Source organism: Myxine glutinosa, chromosome 4 (genome assembly GCF_964187855.1).
Source record: "Myxine glutinosa chromosome 4, kmMyxGlut1.1, whole genome shotgun sequence".
NCBI classification, from domain to species: Eukaryota; Metazoa; Chordata; class Myxini; order Myxiniformes; family Myxinidae; genus Myxine; species Myxine glutinosa.
Window position 1 is genome coordinate 147,860,496 of NC_136264.1, and position 19,184 is coordinate 147,879,679.

The 19,184-nt window shown below is 48.0% G+C and overlaps 2 protein-coding genes across 10 annotated transcripts in view; one reads left to right on the top strand and one right to left on the bottom strand.

Moving 5' to 3' along the window:
- The first annotated feature begins 8,432 nt into the window (after positions 1–8,432).
- Positions 8,433–18,043, top strand: LOC137425355 (cytoplasmic protein NCK2-like). 4 transcript variants are annotated; one of them, XM_068113701.2, is made up of 4 exons: positions 8,433–8,697; positions 15,548–15,818; positions 15,913–16,724; positions 16,825–18,043. In XM_068113701.2, exons 2-4 carry the CDS (start codon positions 15,593–15,595, stop codon positions 17,017–17,019), a joined length of 1,233 nt encoding a protein of 410 aa, XP_067969802.2. In that variant the 5' UTR covers positions 8,433–8,697; positions 15,548–15,592; the 3' UTR covers positions 17,020–18,043. The 4 variants fall into 4 exon arrangements, with proteins under 4 accessions (XP_067969802.2, XP_078632715.1, XP_067969803.2 ...); XM_078776589.1 differs by having other exon boundaries at positions 8,433–8,578; positions 16,852–18,043; XM_068113702.2 differs by having other exon boundaries at positions 8,451–8,578.
- The window catches only part of UXS1 (UDP-glucuronate decarboxylase 1), a 62,385-nt gene continuing 61,221 nt past the window's right edge, over positions 18,021–19,184 (bottom strand). For all 6 annotated transcript variants that reach the window (XM_068113694.2, XM_068113697.2, XM_068113695.2 and 3 more), the window contains one exon: positions 18,021–18,792. In XM_068113694.2, the coding sequence (XP_067969795.2) occupies positions 18,664–18,792 (129 nt within the window). In that variant the 3' untranslated portion in view covers positions 18,021–18,663. The remainder of the gene's footprint in view (positions 18,793–19,184) is intronic.

Genomic DNA, 19,184 nt, shown 5'->3' on the forward strand with positions numbered 1-19,184 from the left:
ATTGTTGAGAAAGCGGAGGCAGCATGTCCAGAATAGAGTGACCAGTTCTGAAACCAAATTGATGATCAGAGATCAAGCCATTGGAGAAGAGGAAAGATTTCATATCTGAAGCAATGATGGATTCCATGACCTTGCTGATAATTGGGAGAAGGCTGATTGGTCTGTAGTTGCTGGGATCTGTTTTTGCACCTTTTTTGTGCAAAGCGGTGATGTTGGCAGATTTCCAAGCAGATGGCAGATGACCTTGAGCAAAAGAGAGGGTGAAGAGAACAGAGAGAGGGAGTGAAAGAGCGGAAGAACAGGATTTTAGGACCCGTGGGCTGATGCCGTCAGGTTCAGTTGCAGAATCAGAGTCGAGGGTTGACAGAAACTTTTCCACCTTGTCAGGAGGAAAGGACACAGAGTCCAGGAGCAGCTGGGTACGACTGGATACGGTGGGTACAGAGAGGGATTGGTTTGGGACACAAGATTTAGAGGCAAACACAGAGTTGAGGCATTCAGCTTTTCCTCTGAGCGATGGGTAAAATAGCCAATTCAGCATATGCCTCCCAAGAAGGGAGCTGTGGCCTGGCAGCTTCGTTCTGCACATTACTTTATTGTGTTAAAGATTTTACTTTGACAAAGAACTTTGTTTGTGTATACATGTATTGATTTAATTTGTATTTAAAATAAGAATTTTTTCCATTGTAATATAAATCAGTCATTTATTACTCAGACCATACACACACAATAAAGACAACTAATTCTTACTTTTTTCCTGACATACCATGAAATAGCATGTTTATTGTACAAGTTCATTGCAAAATAGATATGCAAAAATAGATCATACACATAGCATATAATATATGATACACATATCTCAAAAAAAATATCAAAATTCCAACATTCACACAACAGTTCCTCGATCATGTTATCCTGCCATGGGACACTGTCGACGTTGTTGTAGTAGTGCTTGAGGTAAACGCGCACAGCCTTGGTGAGCTAAAGACTACGAGCTGCGAGCTAAAGACTGGTGGTACCACCAATCGTAAGGTCGTGCAACCAGTCAGGACAGGTCGTGACTGGTTGCACTACCGATCGTGAGGTCGTACGACAGGTGGCACCACCAATCGTCAGGTGGCAGGACCAGTAGCATGACCAATCGTGCGACTACGTGACCTGCGATCATGCACGACTGGTGGTGCGTCCATGCGCGACTGGTGGTACGACCATGTAAGACCTGTCTGCGACCTCTTACGATTTGGAATCGCAGGTCAGAAGTTTTGAACATGACCATCGACCTTGCTGCGACTGATTTTGCTCTGGCGATCACCCACGACCTCTGCGACCAGTCGCGCGCTTTCTACAATTTGCCCGCGATTCCAACGTTTTTTGGTCGCAGCTAGGTCGTAACCTAGTCGCAGGCCCGGTGTGACTGGGGCCTTACTATAATTCACCAAATGTTTGTCCGTCTGTCTGTCCGTTCCCAGGTACCACAAAAACGGCTGAACCGATCGCAACGATATTTTGGGTGGGTAATCCTGGGACCCCCTGGATTAAAATAGGCTATATTGTTTTTCCTATTTCAGCTTTGGTCTCCAGCATGTTCAGGTTTCGGACTCCCGCATAACATTATTGTCCCGGGTACCGCAAAAACGGCTGCACCGATCACAACGATTTCCTGGAACCCCTGCAGTAAAATCCTACGATAATTCACCAAAAGAACATGACATGAAAATTAAAAACAGCTGAACAGTATTTCATGAACATTTCATTGCGGAATTGAGGAAAATCCTGATGAGTTAAGAACCTGCCGTGAATGCGGAAGTGGACAGATTACGGCAATGAGCTGGTTTGATAATATCCCAAGACAACCGTCATTTAAAACAGTATTTTGTTAAAGTATCAATTGATGATTGGAATTGAGTGAATACAATTACGATTTTGAATTCGTAATTGTATTCATCCAACCGCATGGAACTTCACATCAGGATTTAAATATTTGTTTATGTCACGAATGTTGTTAAAAGTTTATTTTCTATATTAATGCTATTTAATTTGTGATTGGAGTTATGCTGTTTGGAATGAAAAAAAGAGATATCGAGTTCAAGTGAATGACGAAATGCCATCACGGTTCTACTTTCTGAACGTGAAATTCGCGGATCGCCATATGCAGATTCGCCATTTACTGGGTATAGAACAAACGTACCCGTTTGTTTGCCAATGGGTACGTTTTACATGGAAGTCCTTCACGAACTTGCTGTTCATGTCTGACATGCAACTGAAGGTGCTACAGGAATGTGGAATTTATTGGTTTTATGCTTTAGCATTCGCCGTTTCTGCATTGTCTGTTTGCTTCTGGCCTCCCACCCGTGCATAGCACGGGTGCCTCACTCGTAAGTATAATTCAAGGATCAGTGTGTTTGTTTGTTTGTCGAGCTACTCCTCCTACAGTTCTGGGCCAATTGTATCCAGATTTGCTACATAGGATCAGCATGACCCAAATTACTGTATTCTTATCTTATTAGTGTTCTTATCTTTGCCGGTGGTCTTGGAGGGAGGGGTGGGGGGTAGGAGACATGCATATTGTTTTGTTTGTTTGTTAGACACATGCATATTTACTCGATGTAAATGCATATTGTTTAGCGCTACCTCCAGGTGGGAGAGGGTATTACAAGTCCTCACTCTTTACAATACAGTATTCCTGTCCCTATGTTTTCCGGTGCAGTGTGAGGTGAGTGGAATTATAAGCAGTAGGCATGTTTTTGCTTCATGCACGTAACCCGGGTTATTGTGGTTTTTATTTCGGGGACCGAGTGAGTCAGCTGTCAGTTGGCTATACACCGCCCAAGTAAAGTATGTGTCAGAAGAACCGTGTTGCATGCTTGGAATAACATCACCCATAGGGCGGGTACTCTGCTATTAATAATAACTCAAACAAAGAACTTTATTTTATGTTCTTAACTCTCCTATTCACGAAAATAAATAGCACAAAAACAATGAACACATGAACAAACATGTTAATTATAAGTACTGTACAGTTTGGACAATTTTAAAGTTGAAGTCCCGAGCCCTATTTTCCCCTTTACACATAAAGTTTGGGGGATTTGCGGTTCATGGAGATGTTAAAGAAATTAACCCCCGCGAACAGCAACGCCCTCCTGTATATACATTACTTGAACACTGTGCGGAGTATTGTGTTCTATGAACTCTCTAGTTAACTTAAGGTTGTGTGCGCCATCACCACCTGCCATCTTTTCTGCGCTGACGGGATTCGATTTAAAATCACTGGAGGGAAATAAATAGGATAGAATAACCCCTTTGATTGGCTGTTCATACGTGTTATGGGTTAAACATGTGGGGGACTATATTGGCTTGGCTCAGATGAAGTGTTCTACAAATTGATCCTTGAGCTGACTATTTGTGGGATATTAATTCCTGGCCTGAGCAGTTCCTGTCCAAGATCATTTGCGGTTTTGGTTGGAGGCCGAACGTACATCACTCGAGAATATATACAGGTTGAGGGAGTGACATTCGAGCTGGGGACATGGTGTAGACTAAAGACTATAGAGGGAGTGACGTTTCAACTGGGGACATGGTGTAGACTATAGAGTATAGAGGGAGCGACATTCCAGCTGGGGACATGGTGTAGACTACAGACTATAGAGGGAGTGACGTTTCAACTGGGGACATGGTGTAGACTACAGACAATAGAGGGAGTGACATTCCAGCTGGGGACATGGTGTAGACTACAGACAAAAGAGGGAGTGACATTCCAGCTGGGGACATGGTGTAGACGACAGACTATAGAGGGAGCGACATTCCAGCTGGGGACATGGTGTAGACTGCAGACTATAGAGGGAGTGACGTTTCAGCTGGGGACATGGTGTAGACTACAGACTATAGAGGGAGTGATATTCCAGCTGGGGACATGGTGTAGACTACAGACTATAGAGGGAGTGATATTCCAGCTGGGGACATGGTGTAGACGACAGACTATAGAGGGAGTGATATTCCAGCTGGGGACATGGTGTAGACTACAGACTATAGAGGGAGTGATATTCCAGCTGGGGACATGGTGTAGACTACAGACTATAGAGGGAGTGACATTCCAGCTGGGGACATGGTGTAGACTACAGACTATAGAGTATAGAGGGAGCGACATTCCAGCTGGGGACATGGTGTAGACTACAGACTATAGAGGGAGTGACGTTTCAGCTGGGGACATGGTGTAGACTACAGACTATAGAGGGAGTGACATTCCAGCTGGGGACATGGTGTAGACTACAGACTATAGAGTATAGAGGGAGCGACATTCCAGCTGTGGACATGGTGTAGACTACAGACTATAGAGGGAGTGTCGTTTCAGCTGGGGACATGGTGTACACGACAGACTATAGAGGGAGTGATATTCCAGCTGGGGACATGGTGTAGACGACAGACTATAGAGGGAGTGATATTCCAGCTGGGGACATGGTGTAGACTAAAGACTATAGAGGGAGTGATATTCCAGCTGGGGACATGGTGTAGACTACAGACTATAGAGGGAGTGATATTCCAGCTGGGGACATGGTGTAGACTACAGACTATAGAGGGAGTGATATTCCAGCTGGGGACATGGTGTAGACGACAGACTATAGAGGGAGTGATATTCCAGCTGGGGACATGGTGTAGACTACAGACTATAGAGGGAGTGACGTTTCAGCTGGGGACATGGTGTAGACGACAGACTATAGAGGGAGTGATATTCCAGCTGGGGACATGGTGTAGACTACAGACTATAGAGGGAGTGACATTCCAGCTGGGGACATGGTGTAGACTACAGACTATAGAGGGAGTGACATTCCAGCTGGGGACATGGTGTAGACTACAGACTATAGAGGGAGTGACGTTTCAGCTGGGGACATGGTGTAGACTACAGACTATAGAGGGAGTGACATTCCAGCTGGGGACATGGTGTAGACTACAGACTATAGAGGGAGTGACGTTTCAGCTGGGGACATGGTGTAGACTACAGACTATAGAGGGAGTGACATTCCAGCTGGGGACATGGTGTAGACTACAGACTATAGAGGGAGTGACATTCCAGCTGGGGACATGGTGTAGACTACAGACTATAGAGGGAGTGACATTCCAGCTGGGGACATGGTGTAGACTACAGACTATAGAGGGAGTGACATTCCAGCTGGGGACATGGTGTAGACTACAGACTATAGAGGGAGTGACATTCCAGCTGGGGACATGGTGTAGACTACAGACTAAAGAGGGAGTGACGTTTCAGCTGGGGACATGGTGTAGACTACAGACTATAGAGGGAGTGACATTCCAGCTGGCGACATGGTGTAGACTACAGACTATAGAGGGAGTGACATTCCAGCTGGGGACATGGTGTGGACTACAGACTATAGAGGGAGTGACATTCCAGCTGGGGACATGGTGTAGACTCCAGACTATAGAGGGAGTGACGTTTCAGCTGGGGACATGGCGTAGACTCCAGACTATAGAGGGAGTGACATTCCAGCTGGGGACATGGTGTAGACTACAGACTATAGAGGGAGTGACATTCCAGCTGGGGACATGGTGTAGACTACAGACTATAGAGGGAGTGACATTCCAGCTGGGGACATGGTGTAGACTACAGACTATAGAGGGAGTGACATTCCAGCTGGGGACATGGTGTAGACTACAGACTATAGAGGGAGTGACATTCCAGCTGGGGACATGGTGTAGACTACAGACTATAGAGGGAGTGACATTCCAGCTGGGGACATGGTGTAGACTACAGACTATAGAGGGAGTGACATTCCAGCTGGGGACATGGTGTAGACTACAGACTATAGAGGGAGTGACATTCCAGCTGGGGACATGGTGTAGACTACAGACTATAGAGGGAGTGACGTTCCAGCTGGGGACATGGTGTAGACTACAGACTATAGAGGGAGTGACGTTCCAGCTGGGGACATGGTGTAGACTACAGACTATAGAGGGAGTGACGTTTCAGCTGGGGACATGGTGTAGACTACAGACTATAGAGGGAGTGACGTTTCAGCTGGGGACATGGTGTGGACTACAGACTATAGAGGGAGTGACATTCCAGCTGGGGACATGGTGTGGACTACAGACTATAGAGGGAGTGACATTCCAGCTGGGGACATGGTGTAGACTACAGACTATAGAGGGAGTGACGTTTCAGCTGGGGACATGGTGTGGACTACAGACTATAGAGGGAGTGACGTTTCAGCTGGGGACATGGTGTGGACTACAGACTATAGAGGGAGTGACGTTTCATCTGGGGACATGGTGTGGACTACAGACTATAGAGGGAGTGACATTCCAGCTGGGGACATGGTGTAGACTACAGACTATAGAGGGAGTGACGTTTCAGCTGGGGACATGGTGTGGACTACAGACTACAGAGGGAGTGACGTTTCAGCTGGGGACATGGTGTAGACGACAGACGATAGAGGGAGTGACGTTTCATCTGGGGACATGGTGTGGACTACAGACTATAGAGGGAGTGACGTTTCATCTGGGGACATGGTGTGGACTACAGACTATAGAGGGAGTGACGTTTCAGCTGGGGACATGGTGTGGACTACAGACTGTGGAGGGAGTGACATTCCAGCTGGGGACATGGTGTAGATGACAGACTATAGAGGGAGTGACGTTTCAGCTGGGGACATGGCGTAGACTACAGACTATAGAGGGAGTGACATTCCAGCTGGGGACATGGTGTAGACTACAGACTATAGAGGGAGTGACGTTTCAGCTGGGGACATGGTGTAGACGACAGACTATAGAGGGAGTGACGTTTCAGCTGGGGACATGGCGTAGACTACAGACTATAGAGGGAGTGACATTCCAGCTGGGGACATGGTGTAGACTACAGACTATAGAGGGAGTGACGTTTCAGCTGGGGACGTGGCGTAGACTACAGACTATAGAGGGAGTGACGTTTCAGCTGGGGACATGGTGTAGACGACAGACTATAGAGGGAGTGACGTTTCAGCTGGGGACATGGTGTAGACTACAGACTATAGAGGGAGTGACGTTTCAGCTGGGGACATGGTGTAGACGACAGACTATAGAGGGAGTGACGTTTCAGCTGGGGACATGGTGTAGACTACAGACTATAGAGGGAGTGACATTCCAGCTGGGGACATGGTGTAGACGACAGACTATAGAGGGAGTGACGTTTCAGCTGGGGACATGGTGTAGACTACAGACTATAGAGGGAGTGACATTCCAGGAGTGTGGTATTCGAGATCCACAGGTAGAGGGAGTGATGTTTGGGGTGGTAATGGTGGTGGTGGTGTTATGGTGGTGATGGTAGTAGTAGTGGTGGTGGTGGTGTTATGGTGGTGATGGTAGTAGTGGTGGTGGTGGTGGTGTTATGGTAGTGATGGTAGTAGTGGTGGTGGTGGTGGTGTTATGGTGGTGATGGTAGTAGTAGTGGTGGTGGTGGTGTTATGGTGGTGATGGTAGTAGTAGTGGTGGTGTTGGTGTTATGGTGGTGATGGTAGTAGTGGTGGTGGTGGTGGTATTCGATGAATTTAGCTGCATTTGGAGGAGTTAAGTGATGTTTTGGGTGGTGATAGTAATGGTAGTGGTGGTGGTGGTGTTATGGTGGTAATGGTGGTGGTGGTAGTGGTGGTGATGGTATTCGATGAAAATAGCTTCATTTGGAGGCATTAAGTGATGTTTGGAGTGGTGATGGTGGTGGTAATGGTAGTGGTGGTGGTGGTATTCGATGAATATAGCTACATTTAGAGGAATTAAGTGATGTTTGTGGTGGTAATGGTGGTGATGATGTTTGGGGTGGTAATGGTGGTGATGATGTTTGGGGTGGTAATGGTGGTGGTGGTGCTAGTGGTGGTGGTGATGGTATTCGATGAATATAGCTACATTTGGAGAAATTAAGTGATGTTTGGGGTGGTAATGGTGGTGGTGGTGGTAGTGGTGGTGGTGGTGGTGTTATGGTGGTGATGGTAGTAGTGGTGGTGGTGGTGGTATTCGATGAATATAGCTACATTTAGAGGAATTAAGTGGTGTTCTCGGGGTTGTGGGCGTGTGGAATTGACATTGCTATTTATTTGGAGCTGCAAGACCATCGAAATGTATTGTTGTTATAAACCAAGATACATGTATGTATATAAAATGTATATAAACAAAGAAAATCATTGGTTGTCTCATTGATTATATCGTTGACTTGTTATCCGTGGTTAACCCGGTCATTTCACTCACATATTGTGGTAGTTTTCTCAAAGGTCATTCTGTTCGATATATATATATGGCGGTACTAATTGTCCAAATGGTAATTATTATAAGGCATGGGCATGTTATATCCTAGTTACCTCGTAAACATGTAGTAACGCCTTGGTTACCATACTGTATATTGGTTATGACGACATTTTTTCCGGTGGTTAACCCAGAGGTTAATGCGCGGGTTCTTCAGTCTTGAGGTAATTTGTCGACACTTCCCGGTAATTCCAGGTCCGCCCGCCGAGTGGCGCAGGCCTCGTCCCGGTCGCAGCCCCCGCTTCCTGCTGCCCGTGCGTCCGTCCATCTCCGTCTCTCTCTCTCTCTCTCCGCCTGCTCGGTGAGTCCCGATGCCTGTCCGTCCCTTTGTCCTCTAGCGGCTTCCCGCGACCCTCCGCCTGACGGACACCCGGATCCTCGTCCCTCGTTCGACGTCCGCTCCTCTCGGCCTCCGTTATTGTATGTACAATGTACACACTCACTACATGTATTTGTGGCGGAGCGACATGAATTCCATTTAAATATTTTAATAATGCTTCCTATCATTTGTCCGCTATGTCACGTTCTTCCTTGTCCACATCGTGGCGTTTTGTCCAGGACACTAAAGGTTTTCCTCTTCTTCAACTATAACTGTTTCTCAACGTGAATAGTCCGATTGTCCCAACTTAGACAGTCGAACGCAGTGTCTGAGTAATTATAACCTGTGTTTGTCTGAGTCGCTTGTCTGTCCTTAGCTCTGTATATAATAATTATTTGTACGTGTCGATATTCCCTCCCTGGTGGTTTGTGGTTGGTTCGTAATACGTTGTGTTTGTTAGAACCGGTACACGTGTGTTCTTACCTTGTGTACGTAATATATATATATATATATATATATATATATATATATATATATATATATATATATACACACACACACATACCTGTACCTGTACAGTATATAGTGGGCAACCTGTAAACGCAACAACTGAGAACCACATTGTGTTTGACTATTTTGTGCAACAACAGGTATAAACTGAACTTCGTAGCGAACGAATCATTCACCTGAGTCATTCATTCATTGTCCCAAAGCTAATCAGGTTTGTCAAGGTGTTTGTATAATTTGTGCATAGCTGTTAAATGATTGTCTAATACGTCTGTCGGTTTATTCCTGGCACACGACCACGTGACCGGGCGCCGTGGCTCACCTGAACGGTGCTGGGGTGCACCACGTGCTCCACCGAGACATTGCTCGTTCGTCCAGGTCGCGTAAAGTTCCCATGGAATATTTACTTCCACTGATTTTTTTTGGTGATGAAACGGGTGTAGTGAGTGCTTCAACATGGCCACCTGCTCCTGTGGATCTTTTTGAAGGGATTCTTTGTGGGATTAAGTATTCACACCCATTGTGCTGTAGGAATGTCCGAGTACGTGTGCAGTTCCAATTACAGTCACCAAGTGATTGGAAATGCAACTTTACTCGAGAGAGAGCTGAAGTTTGAGGATGCGGAATCCATTTACTACTGTACGGTACTCGAACCAACCCATCGCCCAGGAAAGACACTGAACCGTGGAAATGTGAAACTGGAAAAAACGGTGGGAGAGACGTTTCCAGATGTCTTAGATGTTTTGCTGTGAATAATAATTGTCTCTTGTCAAAGGCTCAGAGTTTATTTTTATCTTCTGGCTTTTTCCCAAACATCTCAGAAGTGTCATGGAGATGAAACGTCACAGCACAAAATGGAAATGACGCTCACGAGTAACGAACTTCATCTCTGCTCGGTGGAATGCTCGACTTGGGGTGAAGCCCAGACGAGTTGTAAATACAATTCCCCAACGCTGAGGCTAATGTTCACAATGATGCGCTTTGCACAAGGAGCCGCTTGAGATGATGCTTGTTGCAGGAAGAACCCCCTGAGATGATGCTTGTTGCAGGAAGAGCCCCCTGAGATGATGCTTGTTGCAGGAAGAGCCCCCTGAGATGCTTGTTGCAGGAAGAGCCCCCTGAGATGATGCTTGTTGCAGGAAGAGCCCCCTGAGATGATGCCTGTTGCAGGAAGAGCCCCCTGAGATGATGCCTGTTGCAGGAAGAGCCCCCTGAGATGATGCCTGTTGCAGGAAGAGCCCTCTGAGATGATGCTTGTTGCAGGAAGAGCCCCTCAGATGATGCTTGTTGCAGGAAGAGCCCTCTGAGATGATGCTTGTTGCAGGAAGAGCCCTCTGAGATGATGCTTGTTGCAGGAAGAGCCCTCTGAGATGATGCTTGTTGCAGGAAGAGCCCTCTGAGATGATGCTTGTTGCAGGAAGAGCCCTCTGAGATGATGCTTGTTGCAGGAAGAGCCCTCTGAGATGATGCTTGTTGCAGGAAGAGCCCCTCAGATGATGCTTGTTGCAGGAAGAGCCCCTCAGATGATGCTTGTTGCAGGAAGAGCCCCTCAGATGATGCTTGTTGCAAGAAGAGCCCCTCAGATGATGCTTGTTGCAGGAAGAGCCCCATGAGATGATTTCAGATGTTTGCTGCAGGAACAGCCCCTTGAGATTATGCTTGCTGCAGGAAGAGGCCTCTGAGATGTTTGTTGCAGGAGGAGCGCCCTGCGGTGATGCACATTGTACGAGCAGCCACCACAGTGATACGCGTCTCATGCGGGGAGTTGGGGGGGGGGGAGAGGGGGGCAGTGAAGTGTGTTGCACAAGTGGGTATCAGGGGGTGGGGAGTATGGCGGGCCTTATGCCTTGCACGACGGGCCCCGGCGGTGATGCGCCTTGCACGAAGGGCGGGCCCCTGCGGTGACGCGCCTTGCACGAAGGGCGGGCCCCTGCGGTGACGCGCCTTGCACGACTGGCCCTGGTAGTGACACGCCTTGCACGGCGGGCCCCGCTGGTGACGCGCCTTGCACGACTGGCCCCGGCGGTGACGCGCCTTGCACAACTGGCCCTGGTAGTGACACGCCTTGCACGGCAGGCCCCGCTGGTGACGCGCCTTGCACGACTGGCCCCGGCGGTGACGCGCCTTGCACAACTGGCCCTGGCGGTAACGTGCCCTGCACAACGGGCCCTGGCGGTGACGTGCCTTGCACGACTGGCCCCGGCGGTGACGCGCCTTGCACGACTGGCCCCGGCGGTGACGCGCCTTGCACGACTGGCCCCAGCGGTGACGCGCCTTGCACGACGGGCGGGCCCCTGCGGTGACACGCCTTGCACGACTGGCCCCGGCGGTGACGCGCCTTGCACGACTGGCCCCGGCGGTGACGCGCCTTGCACGATCGGCCCCGGCGGTGACGCGCCTTGCACGACCGGCCCCGGCGGTGACGCGCCTTGCACGACCGGCCCCGGCGGTGACGCGCCTTGCACGACTGGCCCCGGCGGTGACGCGCCTCGCACGACTGGCCCCGGCGGTGACGCGCCTCGCACGACTGGCCCTGGTGTTGACGCGCCTTGCACGGCGGGCCCCGCAAGTGACGCACCTTGCAAGACTGGCCCCGGCGGTGATGCGCCTTGCACGACTGGCCCCGGCGGTGACGCGCCTTGCACGAATGGCCCCGGCGGTGACGCGCCTTGCACGACTGGCCCAGGCGGTGACGCGCCTTGCACAACTGGTCCTGGCGGTGACGTGCCCTGCACAACAGGCCCCTGCGGTGATGCGCCTTGCATGACTGGCCCCGGTGGTGACGCGCTTTGCATGACGACGGGCCCCTGCGGTGACGCGCCCCGGCTCTTCCTGCAACAAGCATCATCCACCCCCCTCCCCGTGGTGATATGTGCGTTCTACGTCACCCCCCCCCCCCCCGGTGATATGTGCCCCTCCACCCCCGCTGTAAGGCCCACATCCCCGTGGTGTGATCCCCTCCCCGCACGAAGAGACCGATAAAAGCCCTTGTAGTGCTACAAATAATCTGCTGAGTGTTGACTGCGTGCACCCATACTTTGGGTTTTGGGCATCTTGGCTGCGTATTTCCACTGCAGCTCGTAATTGAGTTCCCTCTTCACTCTCAAGCTTTTTGCAATCCAATGTATTACGTTTTTGGGGCCCTCGGGTGAGGGCTCTGCGACCCTCCTCACATATACCAAGTCAACATTGTGGGCAGTGCTAGTTTTTAGTCCTATGAAGGAAAACCAGTGTTCATTGTGCATTCCTGTCTCTGAACTTGCTCTGTTCTCAGGATATTGTTTTGCAATATTTTTTGAAAATGACACGAAGATCGTTACGGTTCCAACTCTTTGGTATTATTTGGCCGCCAGTTGATCAGCCTCAAATACACGTCTAATTGCCGGGAAGTGTCTCGGATCGGAGTCAAGATCTGTCTCCATGACATTTAACTTGTTCTATATTTGGGTTGTCCTGCTGTTTCATCAAAAATGCATGTCCAAAATGGCTGGATATACACATATTCATACAACGGCTAAACACCAATGACTGCAGTTTAATGTAAAGGGAAAGTAGACCCAAAGGATGATCTGGTCCATCATGCCTGTGCTCTATCAACACCATGTTCATCCAATGCATCAGTTTGAAAGACCCCTGCCTTGTTACTGTCCTCAACTTTTTCTTTTTTTTTCATCTGGCTGTTCGACATGTAAATCTTGTGCCGTAAGACATCTTGTGCCGTAAGACATCTCTGACTTTTCACTAACCATGAGTCATCACAAATTTTGTGTAACCAGTTTAGATTTATCAGCGACAGGTGGGTCCTGATGCTGTGGCACTACATGGCAGGGGATTGGAGTGAATACGAATGAATAGGCAAGGCACGATGGTATCAGGACATTGGTAGATGGCACGAACATCGTAGGGATGGGCACGGACACTCCGTAGGTTTAATACAACACAAAGCCTTAATCAAGATGCAAACCTATCAAATACCTCCCGGTTGTCTGCTGAGTATGCTCTTGGACAGTATCGAACTGCAAAACAGACCCAAAAACAGCTTGTTTGTAATTATTCGTTCCAGACAGCCTAACTCAAAATTGGTTTAAGTTTAGGACTTGGTTTAAACACGAATCTACTGTATATTTGGAGTGGGAAAGTCCATGACTACTAAAGCCTTTCATAACTTGAAATGATTTGACAAAGTAAGCAAAGCTGCCATACCTATATGTAGGGCATGGAAAGGCCAAGAAGGGTGGGTGGGACAACACCTGTCAATTAGCCTGGTGGGGGCAGGCCCATGGCGACAATTGGCCGAGGGCCAATCACAATCATATGCCATGGGCCTGGTTATCAGTGGAATATTATTTCTGTCCATTATATAATAGCAAGATATTTCATCGTGCAATCCAAAAATTTCCAAATTTTAAATACATTTTTTCAATGTACAAAAACAGGTAATTTTTTTTAAATGTAAAAGGATGTAGGGATGGTGTGCTAAAAAGTATGTATGCTAACAAGGTAGGGATGGTCACAAGAAATGATTATGTGAAACCATCCCTACAATTTTCTTTGAATCGTGGTTGTTCCCTGTGCATTTGCAATGATCGTGTATGTTGATTGTTGCCATGCATGAATTTGACCAGTGAAATATGGAATTGTTAAAACACACTACGGAGGTGTATACCTTGAGAGCAGGTCTCTGTTCCATCTCCTGAAACCCACCCACATGTGGAAAGAGCAGCCAAGAACTTTTTTCATTAAAAAAAAAAAAAACACACACACACACACACACACACACACACACACACACACACACACACACACACACACACACACACACACACACACACACACACACACACACGTTCCACCTTCCCCACATATGGATATGGCAACCAAAGATACACACAATTCAGCTCGTGTTTTTGTGGTGATTGTGAACCCAAATCAACAGAGATGTATCACATCATTTGCAGGAACAACCACTATTCAAAGAAAGATGTTGGCATGGTTTCACATGATACTTTTTTGTGACCATCCTGACCGTTTTTACATTCTTTTATATATGAAAACTGTTTTTATGACTTGTTACTGTATATCTCATCTCACCAGGCAAGTTGCTTTCTTTCTATTTTGTGGTTTGTTCCGTATCTGACTGATCATTCCGTCTTGAAATGTGCACACATTTAATGTTGCTACATTAACATTGCTGAATTTAATGTTGTACAGCCCTCTCCCCCCCCCTCCCTTCTCACCCAGCACAATAACCACCCATGTACTTTGACTCGAAATTTCCACCCCTCTCATTTGTTACAGTAAACAGCTACTAGCTCCAACTACCTGTTAGGAATACTGTACTGTATTCAGTCAATGCAGATGGTTAACACCATAGAGCTATATCGCATGTCTAATGGTGGTAAATAAAGGGTTGAGGTCCCACTATATGGGGGAATATTGTTTCAGGAAATGACCATTTGGGTTTCCCCTTAACCAAGAGATCATTTTGAAATCCTCTACCTCATGATGAACACCAGTGGTGGCAACTCCCAGCGTGACACGTTTCTGCAATCACCAAAACCAGGACAATAACGCGTGTGAATGCAGATGCTAATCCTTACAAATCCCATTTGATGACATCATGTCTGCTTGAGGATGACATCTGTCCCTGCTGGTTTTGGGCTAGTTCATACACCCACAGGAAGTACAAGGTATTTTGTCTTGGAATATTGTTTGGGTTGTTTTTTGAAAACTTAGCCAATAATACCCCAAGCCCCACATCCGTGATTATGTGGAGTGGTACAACCACCAACCCCCTGCCACTATGTACCACCACCAACCCCCTGCCATTATGTACCACCACCACCACCCATACCATGAACAAGTTTTCCAGACAGGAAAAGTTAAATAATTTCCCTGTAAATTCCTTGTGCATTTTAGATATTTGGTTTTCTCATTCAGAAGCATTTTCAAGCTTTCATTTAGGCCTGGTTGAAGATATGATAAAAAGCATGGCTTGCTAAAGATAGCCACAGGGTTGGAATTTTGGATGGCGTTCCATGAACATGTGTGGACAAGCGGCTGATTGAATGGTTGTTGGTGCCAAACCCTCAAATGCACCCCTTCCCTACTTCCAGTACCACCACCACAACAGGCAGGCTTTTGTGGCTCCAATCAGCCATCCTGGCAGCTGTGAAACACCAACTGGCTGTGGAAATGATCTCTCATGTTTTCTCTTTTTCCTGCCCCCACCCTGTTGGTTGAAAACATGGCTGCCAGGATATCTTAGAGGTGGTCAATTCCCATCCCGACTACAAGCTCATGCTGATGTTTGCCTCAGTCATCTCACTTTTGGATGAGCCTCCATTTTGAAGGAAAAATGTTTTTCTTACTGCATAGCTCCATGTAATAATAATAATGATGATGTTTGGTATCGGAGCTAACTTGATGATCTCGGTGCTGCAGGGTAGGTGCAGTGGGACCTCTACCGCCCACCAATGTGACGACAGCATGGGGGATGAGCCATTGGTGGTTGCCAAGTGGGACTACGAGGCCCAGCAAGAACAAGAACTGAACATTCGGCGGCACGAGACCCTCTGGTTACTGGACGACTCAAAATCTTGGTGGAGAGTCCGGAATTTGAGCAATGAGACGGGGTTTGTGCCCTCCAATTTCGTGGAAAGGAAAAACAATGTTCGAAAAGGGAGTTTTGTGAAACAAATAAAGGACACGCTGGGTAAGAGTGTGATCTTTCTGATCATTTGCTGCGATTTGCAACTTGTCCAATATCATTGCTGTACCTTTACTGTGTTTTGCTTTTATCTCTGCAGGTATTGGTAAAGGCCGGTCTAAGTCTGGGCCACGTGAGGGAGTGATGGGCCACTTGAACGACTCCGAGGGTCCCATCTATGAGGGGCCAATGCTCCGTGGGGGCCTGTCTAGTGCTGATGGAGGAATGGGCAATGCAGCGGCTGCAGTGGTTGGAGGGGCTGTGCCAGGTAACGGTGTTCATGGTCCACTACCCACAGTATATGTGAAGTTTGGCTACAATGCAGAGCGTGATGACGAATTAACACTGGTAAAGGGTGCAAGTGTTACCGTTCTGGAGAAATGCAGTGATGGCTGGTGGAAGGGTCAGCTGGATGGGTGCGTTGGGTGGTTCCCTTCCAACTATGTCGTGCTGGATGAGGTACCCAGCGGTGGGGGTGAGGCTGACATCTTGGCAGCTCTGGCACAATGCTCTGAGGCTGGTGGAGCCACAAAGACCCTACCCTGTGTGCAGGCTCTCTATCCATACAACTCTGGGAATCCCGAAGAGCTGCGCTTCGCACGTGGTGAAACGATGGAGGTATTGGAGAAGCCAGAGAACGATCCAGAGTGGTGGCGTTGCCGCAAAACCGATGGCAGCACAGGCCTTGTGCCCAGGAACTACGTGCAGGAATCGGGAGCCGGGATTCGGCCTGGGCCACAGTGGGATCCGGCAGGAAGCGCTGCCAACGGGGTCGGGGGTTCAGGGATGGCTGCCAGTGTGTTGTGGAGCAGGCCGTGGTACCACGGACGGATGTCAAGGCAGCAGGCCGAAGCCCTGCTGAATGAGCGTGGACAGGATGGAGACTTCATTGTACGAGACAGTGAGTCATCGGTATGTCGTTTTATTTTTATTCATTTTGATAGCCTGTTTGGTGTTCCCAACTGGGCACTTGCCTCATGCTGCTGTGAAAATCTGTGCAAACCCTCCCCAGCCCAATGATTTTTCCATTTCGCTCAAGGCAAGTCGCAAGAACAAGCATTTTAAGGTGCAGAGCCAAGATGGCATATTCTTCATTGGGCAGAGGCAGTTTGCCTCACTCGACATGCTTGTGGAACACTACAAGAAGGCCCCTATATTTACAAATGATGCTGGAGACAAGCTGTTCCTTGTCAAACCCCTTCAGTAACACTGCCAGGCCAAGGCACGCTCAGCTTGGCCGAGTCCAACTCCGGGAGGCAGAGTTTTTGCCTTCAGGCTGGACTTTGAGTGAAGAGATAGGCCAGCTCAGGGTGGTGAACTTGTGGACGTGATTGGGTGGTGGGGGTTAGGTGGGGTCACTTTGGCAATTGGTGGGGTGCACTGTGCAAAGTCATTGGGAGTAGCATACAGTACTTCCCTATGGAATGTACTTAAGCTGTGCTATTCGTATATCAAACAATTGTTGAAGCCTTATTCGATTACTTTTTACTGGAAAGTGTTAATGATTGTCAATTTCCACCCTCCCCTGGCCCATCCCCCCAATCTCTTCCCATCAATCCCATTGCTATGGATATCCCGGGCCCATGATTAAGCACTCGTTTAAACCACACAAAACTTTAAAGTACACGTCCAATCAGACGTGTGCACCCTGCACAGCCGTTGCGATCACAACCCTGCACGGGAGACGCGTTGACACTAAGGCTTGTGGGATAAACTGACAGCTCGCAGGACGGTTCTTGTAGATGGAAAATGAAAGGTATTTTGTATTTATATTTAAAAACTGCCATTCCAGGGTGGATGTTTAGAGTAGAGGTGTTCAAATACAAATGGCTATCTTTTGCACACAAGTTGAAGACACATCAGGAAGATAAAAGATGTTAAGATCTACTACAGTAAGCATGATTTTTAACGTTAACACTAAATTGTCTTCTACAATGTCCGCAAAACCTCTAATTTGGGGAGCGAGGCGAGGGGAGGGGGAGTTTGGTGATGCAGTGCGATCAGAGAAACACATGTTTTGTTTTAATCTGAATGCAGAAGTCCTTTAAAAAGAAGGTTGCTCTCATGAGGGTCACCCTGAGGTACCAGCTTCAGTGATTAAAATCCACAACGTTGGCCAGAAGTATGGTGGTTACTATTGTATTGTGCAAGTTATCTCTCGTGCTTATTCCTATCCACAGCACATGTTCGTTTCAATAAAGGTGACAGTTATTGGACTGCCAGGAACGACAGGTGATGGATTTATTCCAAAGGTGCTACAGGAGTGGGTTTATCGGAAATGTATGGAGAAAGATGCAGAACAGCAAAACTCCCATGATGATAAGGTTACCAAGAAAGTTGTTAACACTAGGCTCTGACCTTGAACCTTATGATGTTTGGCACAGGAACCGCCACGCACGAGCTGCAAATATACCACCTTTGCTATAGGGGAAATGGGGTGAAGAAAAATCCTTAAATTTGAGAAATATTCAATCAGGCAGGATTGCTTCTTCTTCTTTTTTTTTAACCACGCACACACGCACACACACACACCCACCACCACCACCACCACCACCACCACCACACACACACACACACACACACACACACACACACACACACACACACACACACACACACACACACACACACACACCACCACCACCACACATACACACCAGGCGTTGTACAAGATGACCCCAAGCTCTGTCCTGCTTAAAGCATCCCATCATCCCCACTGTGCTGAAGGTAAAGATAGTCCAACAGTATGCTACCACCATGGTACGTCCAAATACACACTCTAGTGCACTCACATTTGCACTACACTTTCCAGCATTGTCCCCCTTTGAGTGCAGAGATTGACAGGCCATTTCTACAACCGGTGCAACGGCTGGTGCCTTGTCCGAGCGAGGCGGGCTCGTGGTCGATACTCGTCGGCTTGTAACTGCAATTCACGACGAAAGTAAGCAATGGTCCTGTTCAGTCCCTCATGCAGCGGAACCTGCATCACACACATGGAAATCATTCACCTCATCGCCCGTTAATGCAGATGTACCTCAAGCCATCATAGTTTTCAGCATTTGCTCAACACAATTAGAATTGCACCGATAACAATTGCCCAACCATAGTCAAACAACCAGGCTGGCAAAATAGCCTACACCTAGAGGTATGCACACTCACCTGAGTTGTCGAGACTGGGTTTGAATCTCAACCCAGATATAAACTGTCATCCTGGTGTTTTACAAGTAGAGCGATGTATCAATGTGCCTGTCCATCAGATGGACGTTAAACTGGGCATCCCGTCTGCCGGCATTAGTTGGTGGATGTTAAAGATCCCACGGTGTCCTTCGGGAATCATAGGTGAGCTATCACTGGCACACTTTCCAAATTCCA

Bases quoted from the DNA above. Each gene is read 5' to 3' on its own strand.
- LOC137425355 (XM_068113701.2), top strand. From the start codon at position 15,593: ATGGGGGATGAGCCATTGGTGGTTGCCAAGTGGGACTACGAGGCCCAG. The intron at 15,819-15,912 runs GTAAGAGTGTGA...TTATCTCTGCAG, and splicing joins ACAAATAAAGGACACGCTGG to GTATTGGTAAAGGCCGGTCT. The intron at 16,725-16,824 runs GTATGTCGTTTT...AACCCTCCCCAG, and splicing joins TACGAGACAGTGAGTCATCG to CCCAATGATTTTTCCATTTC.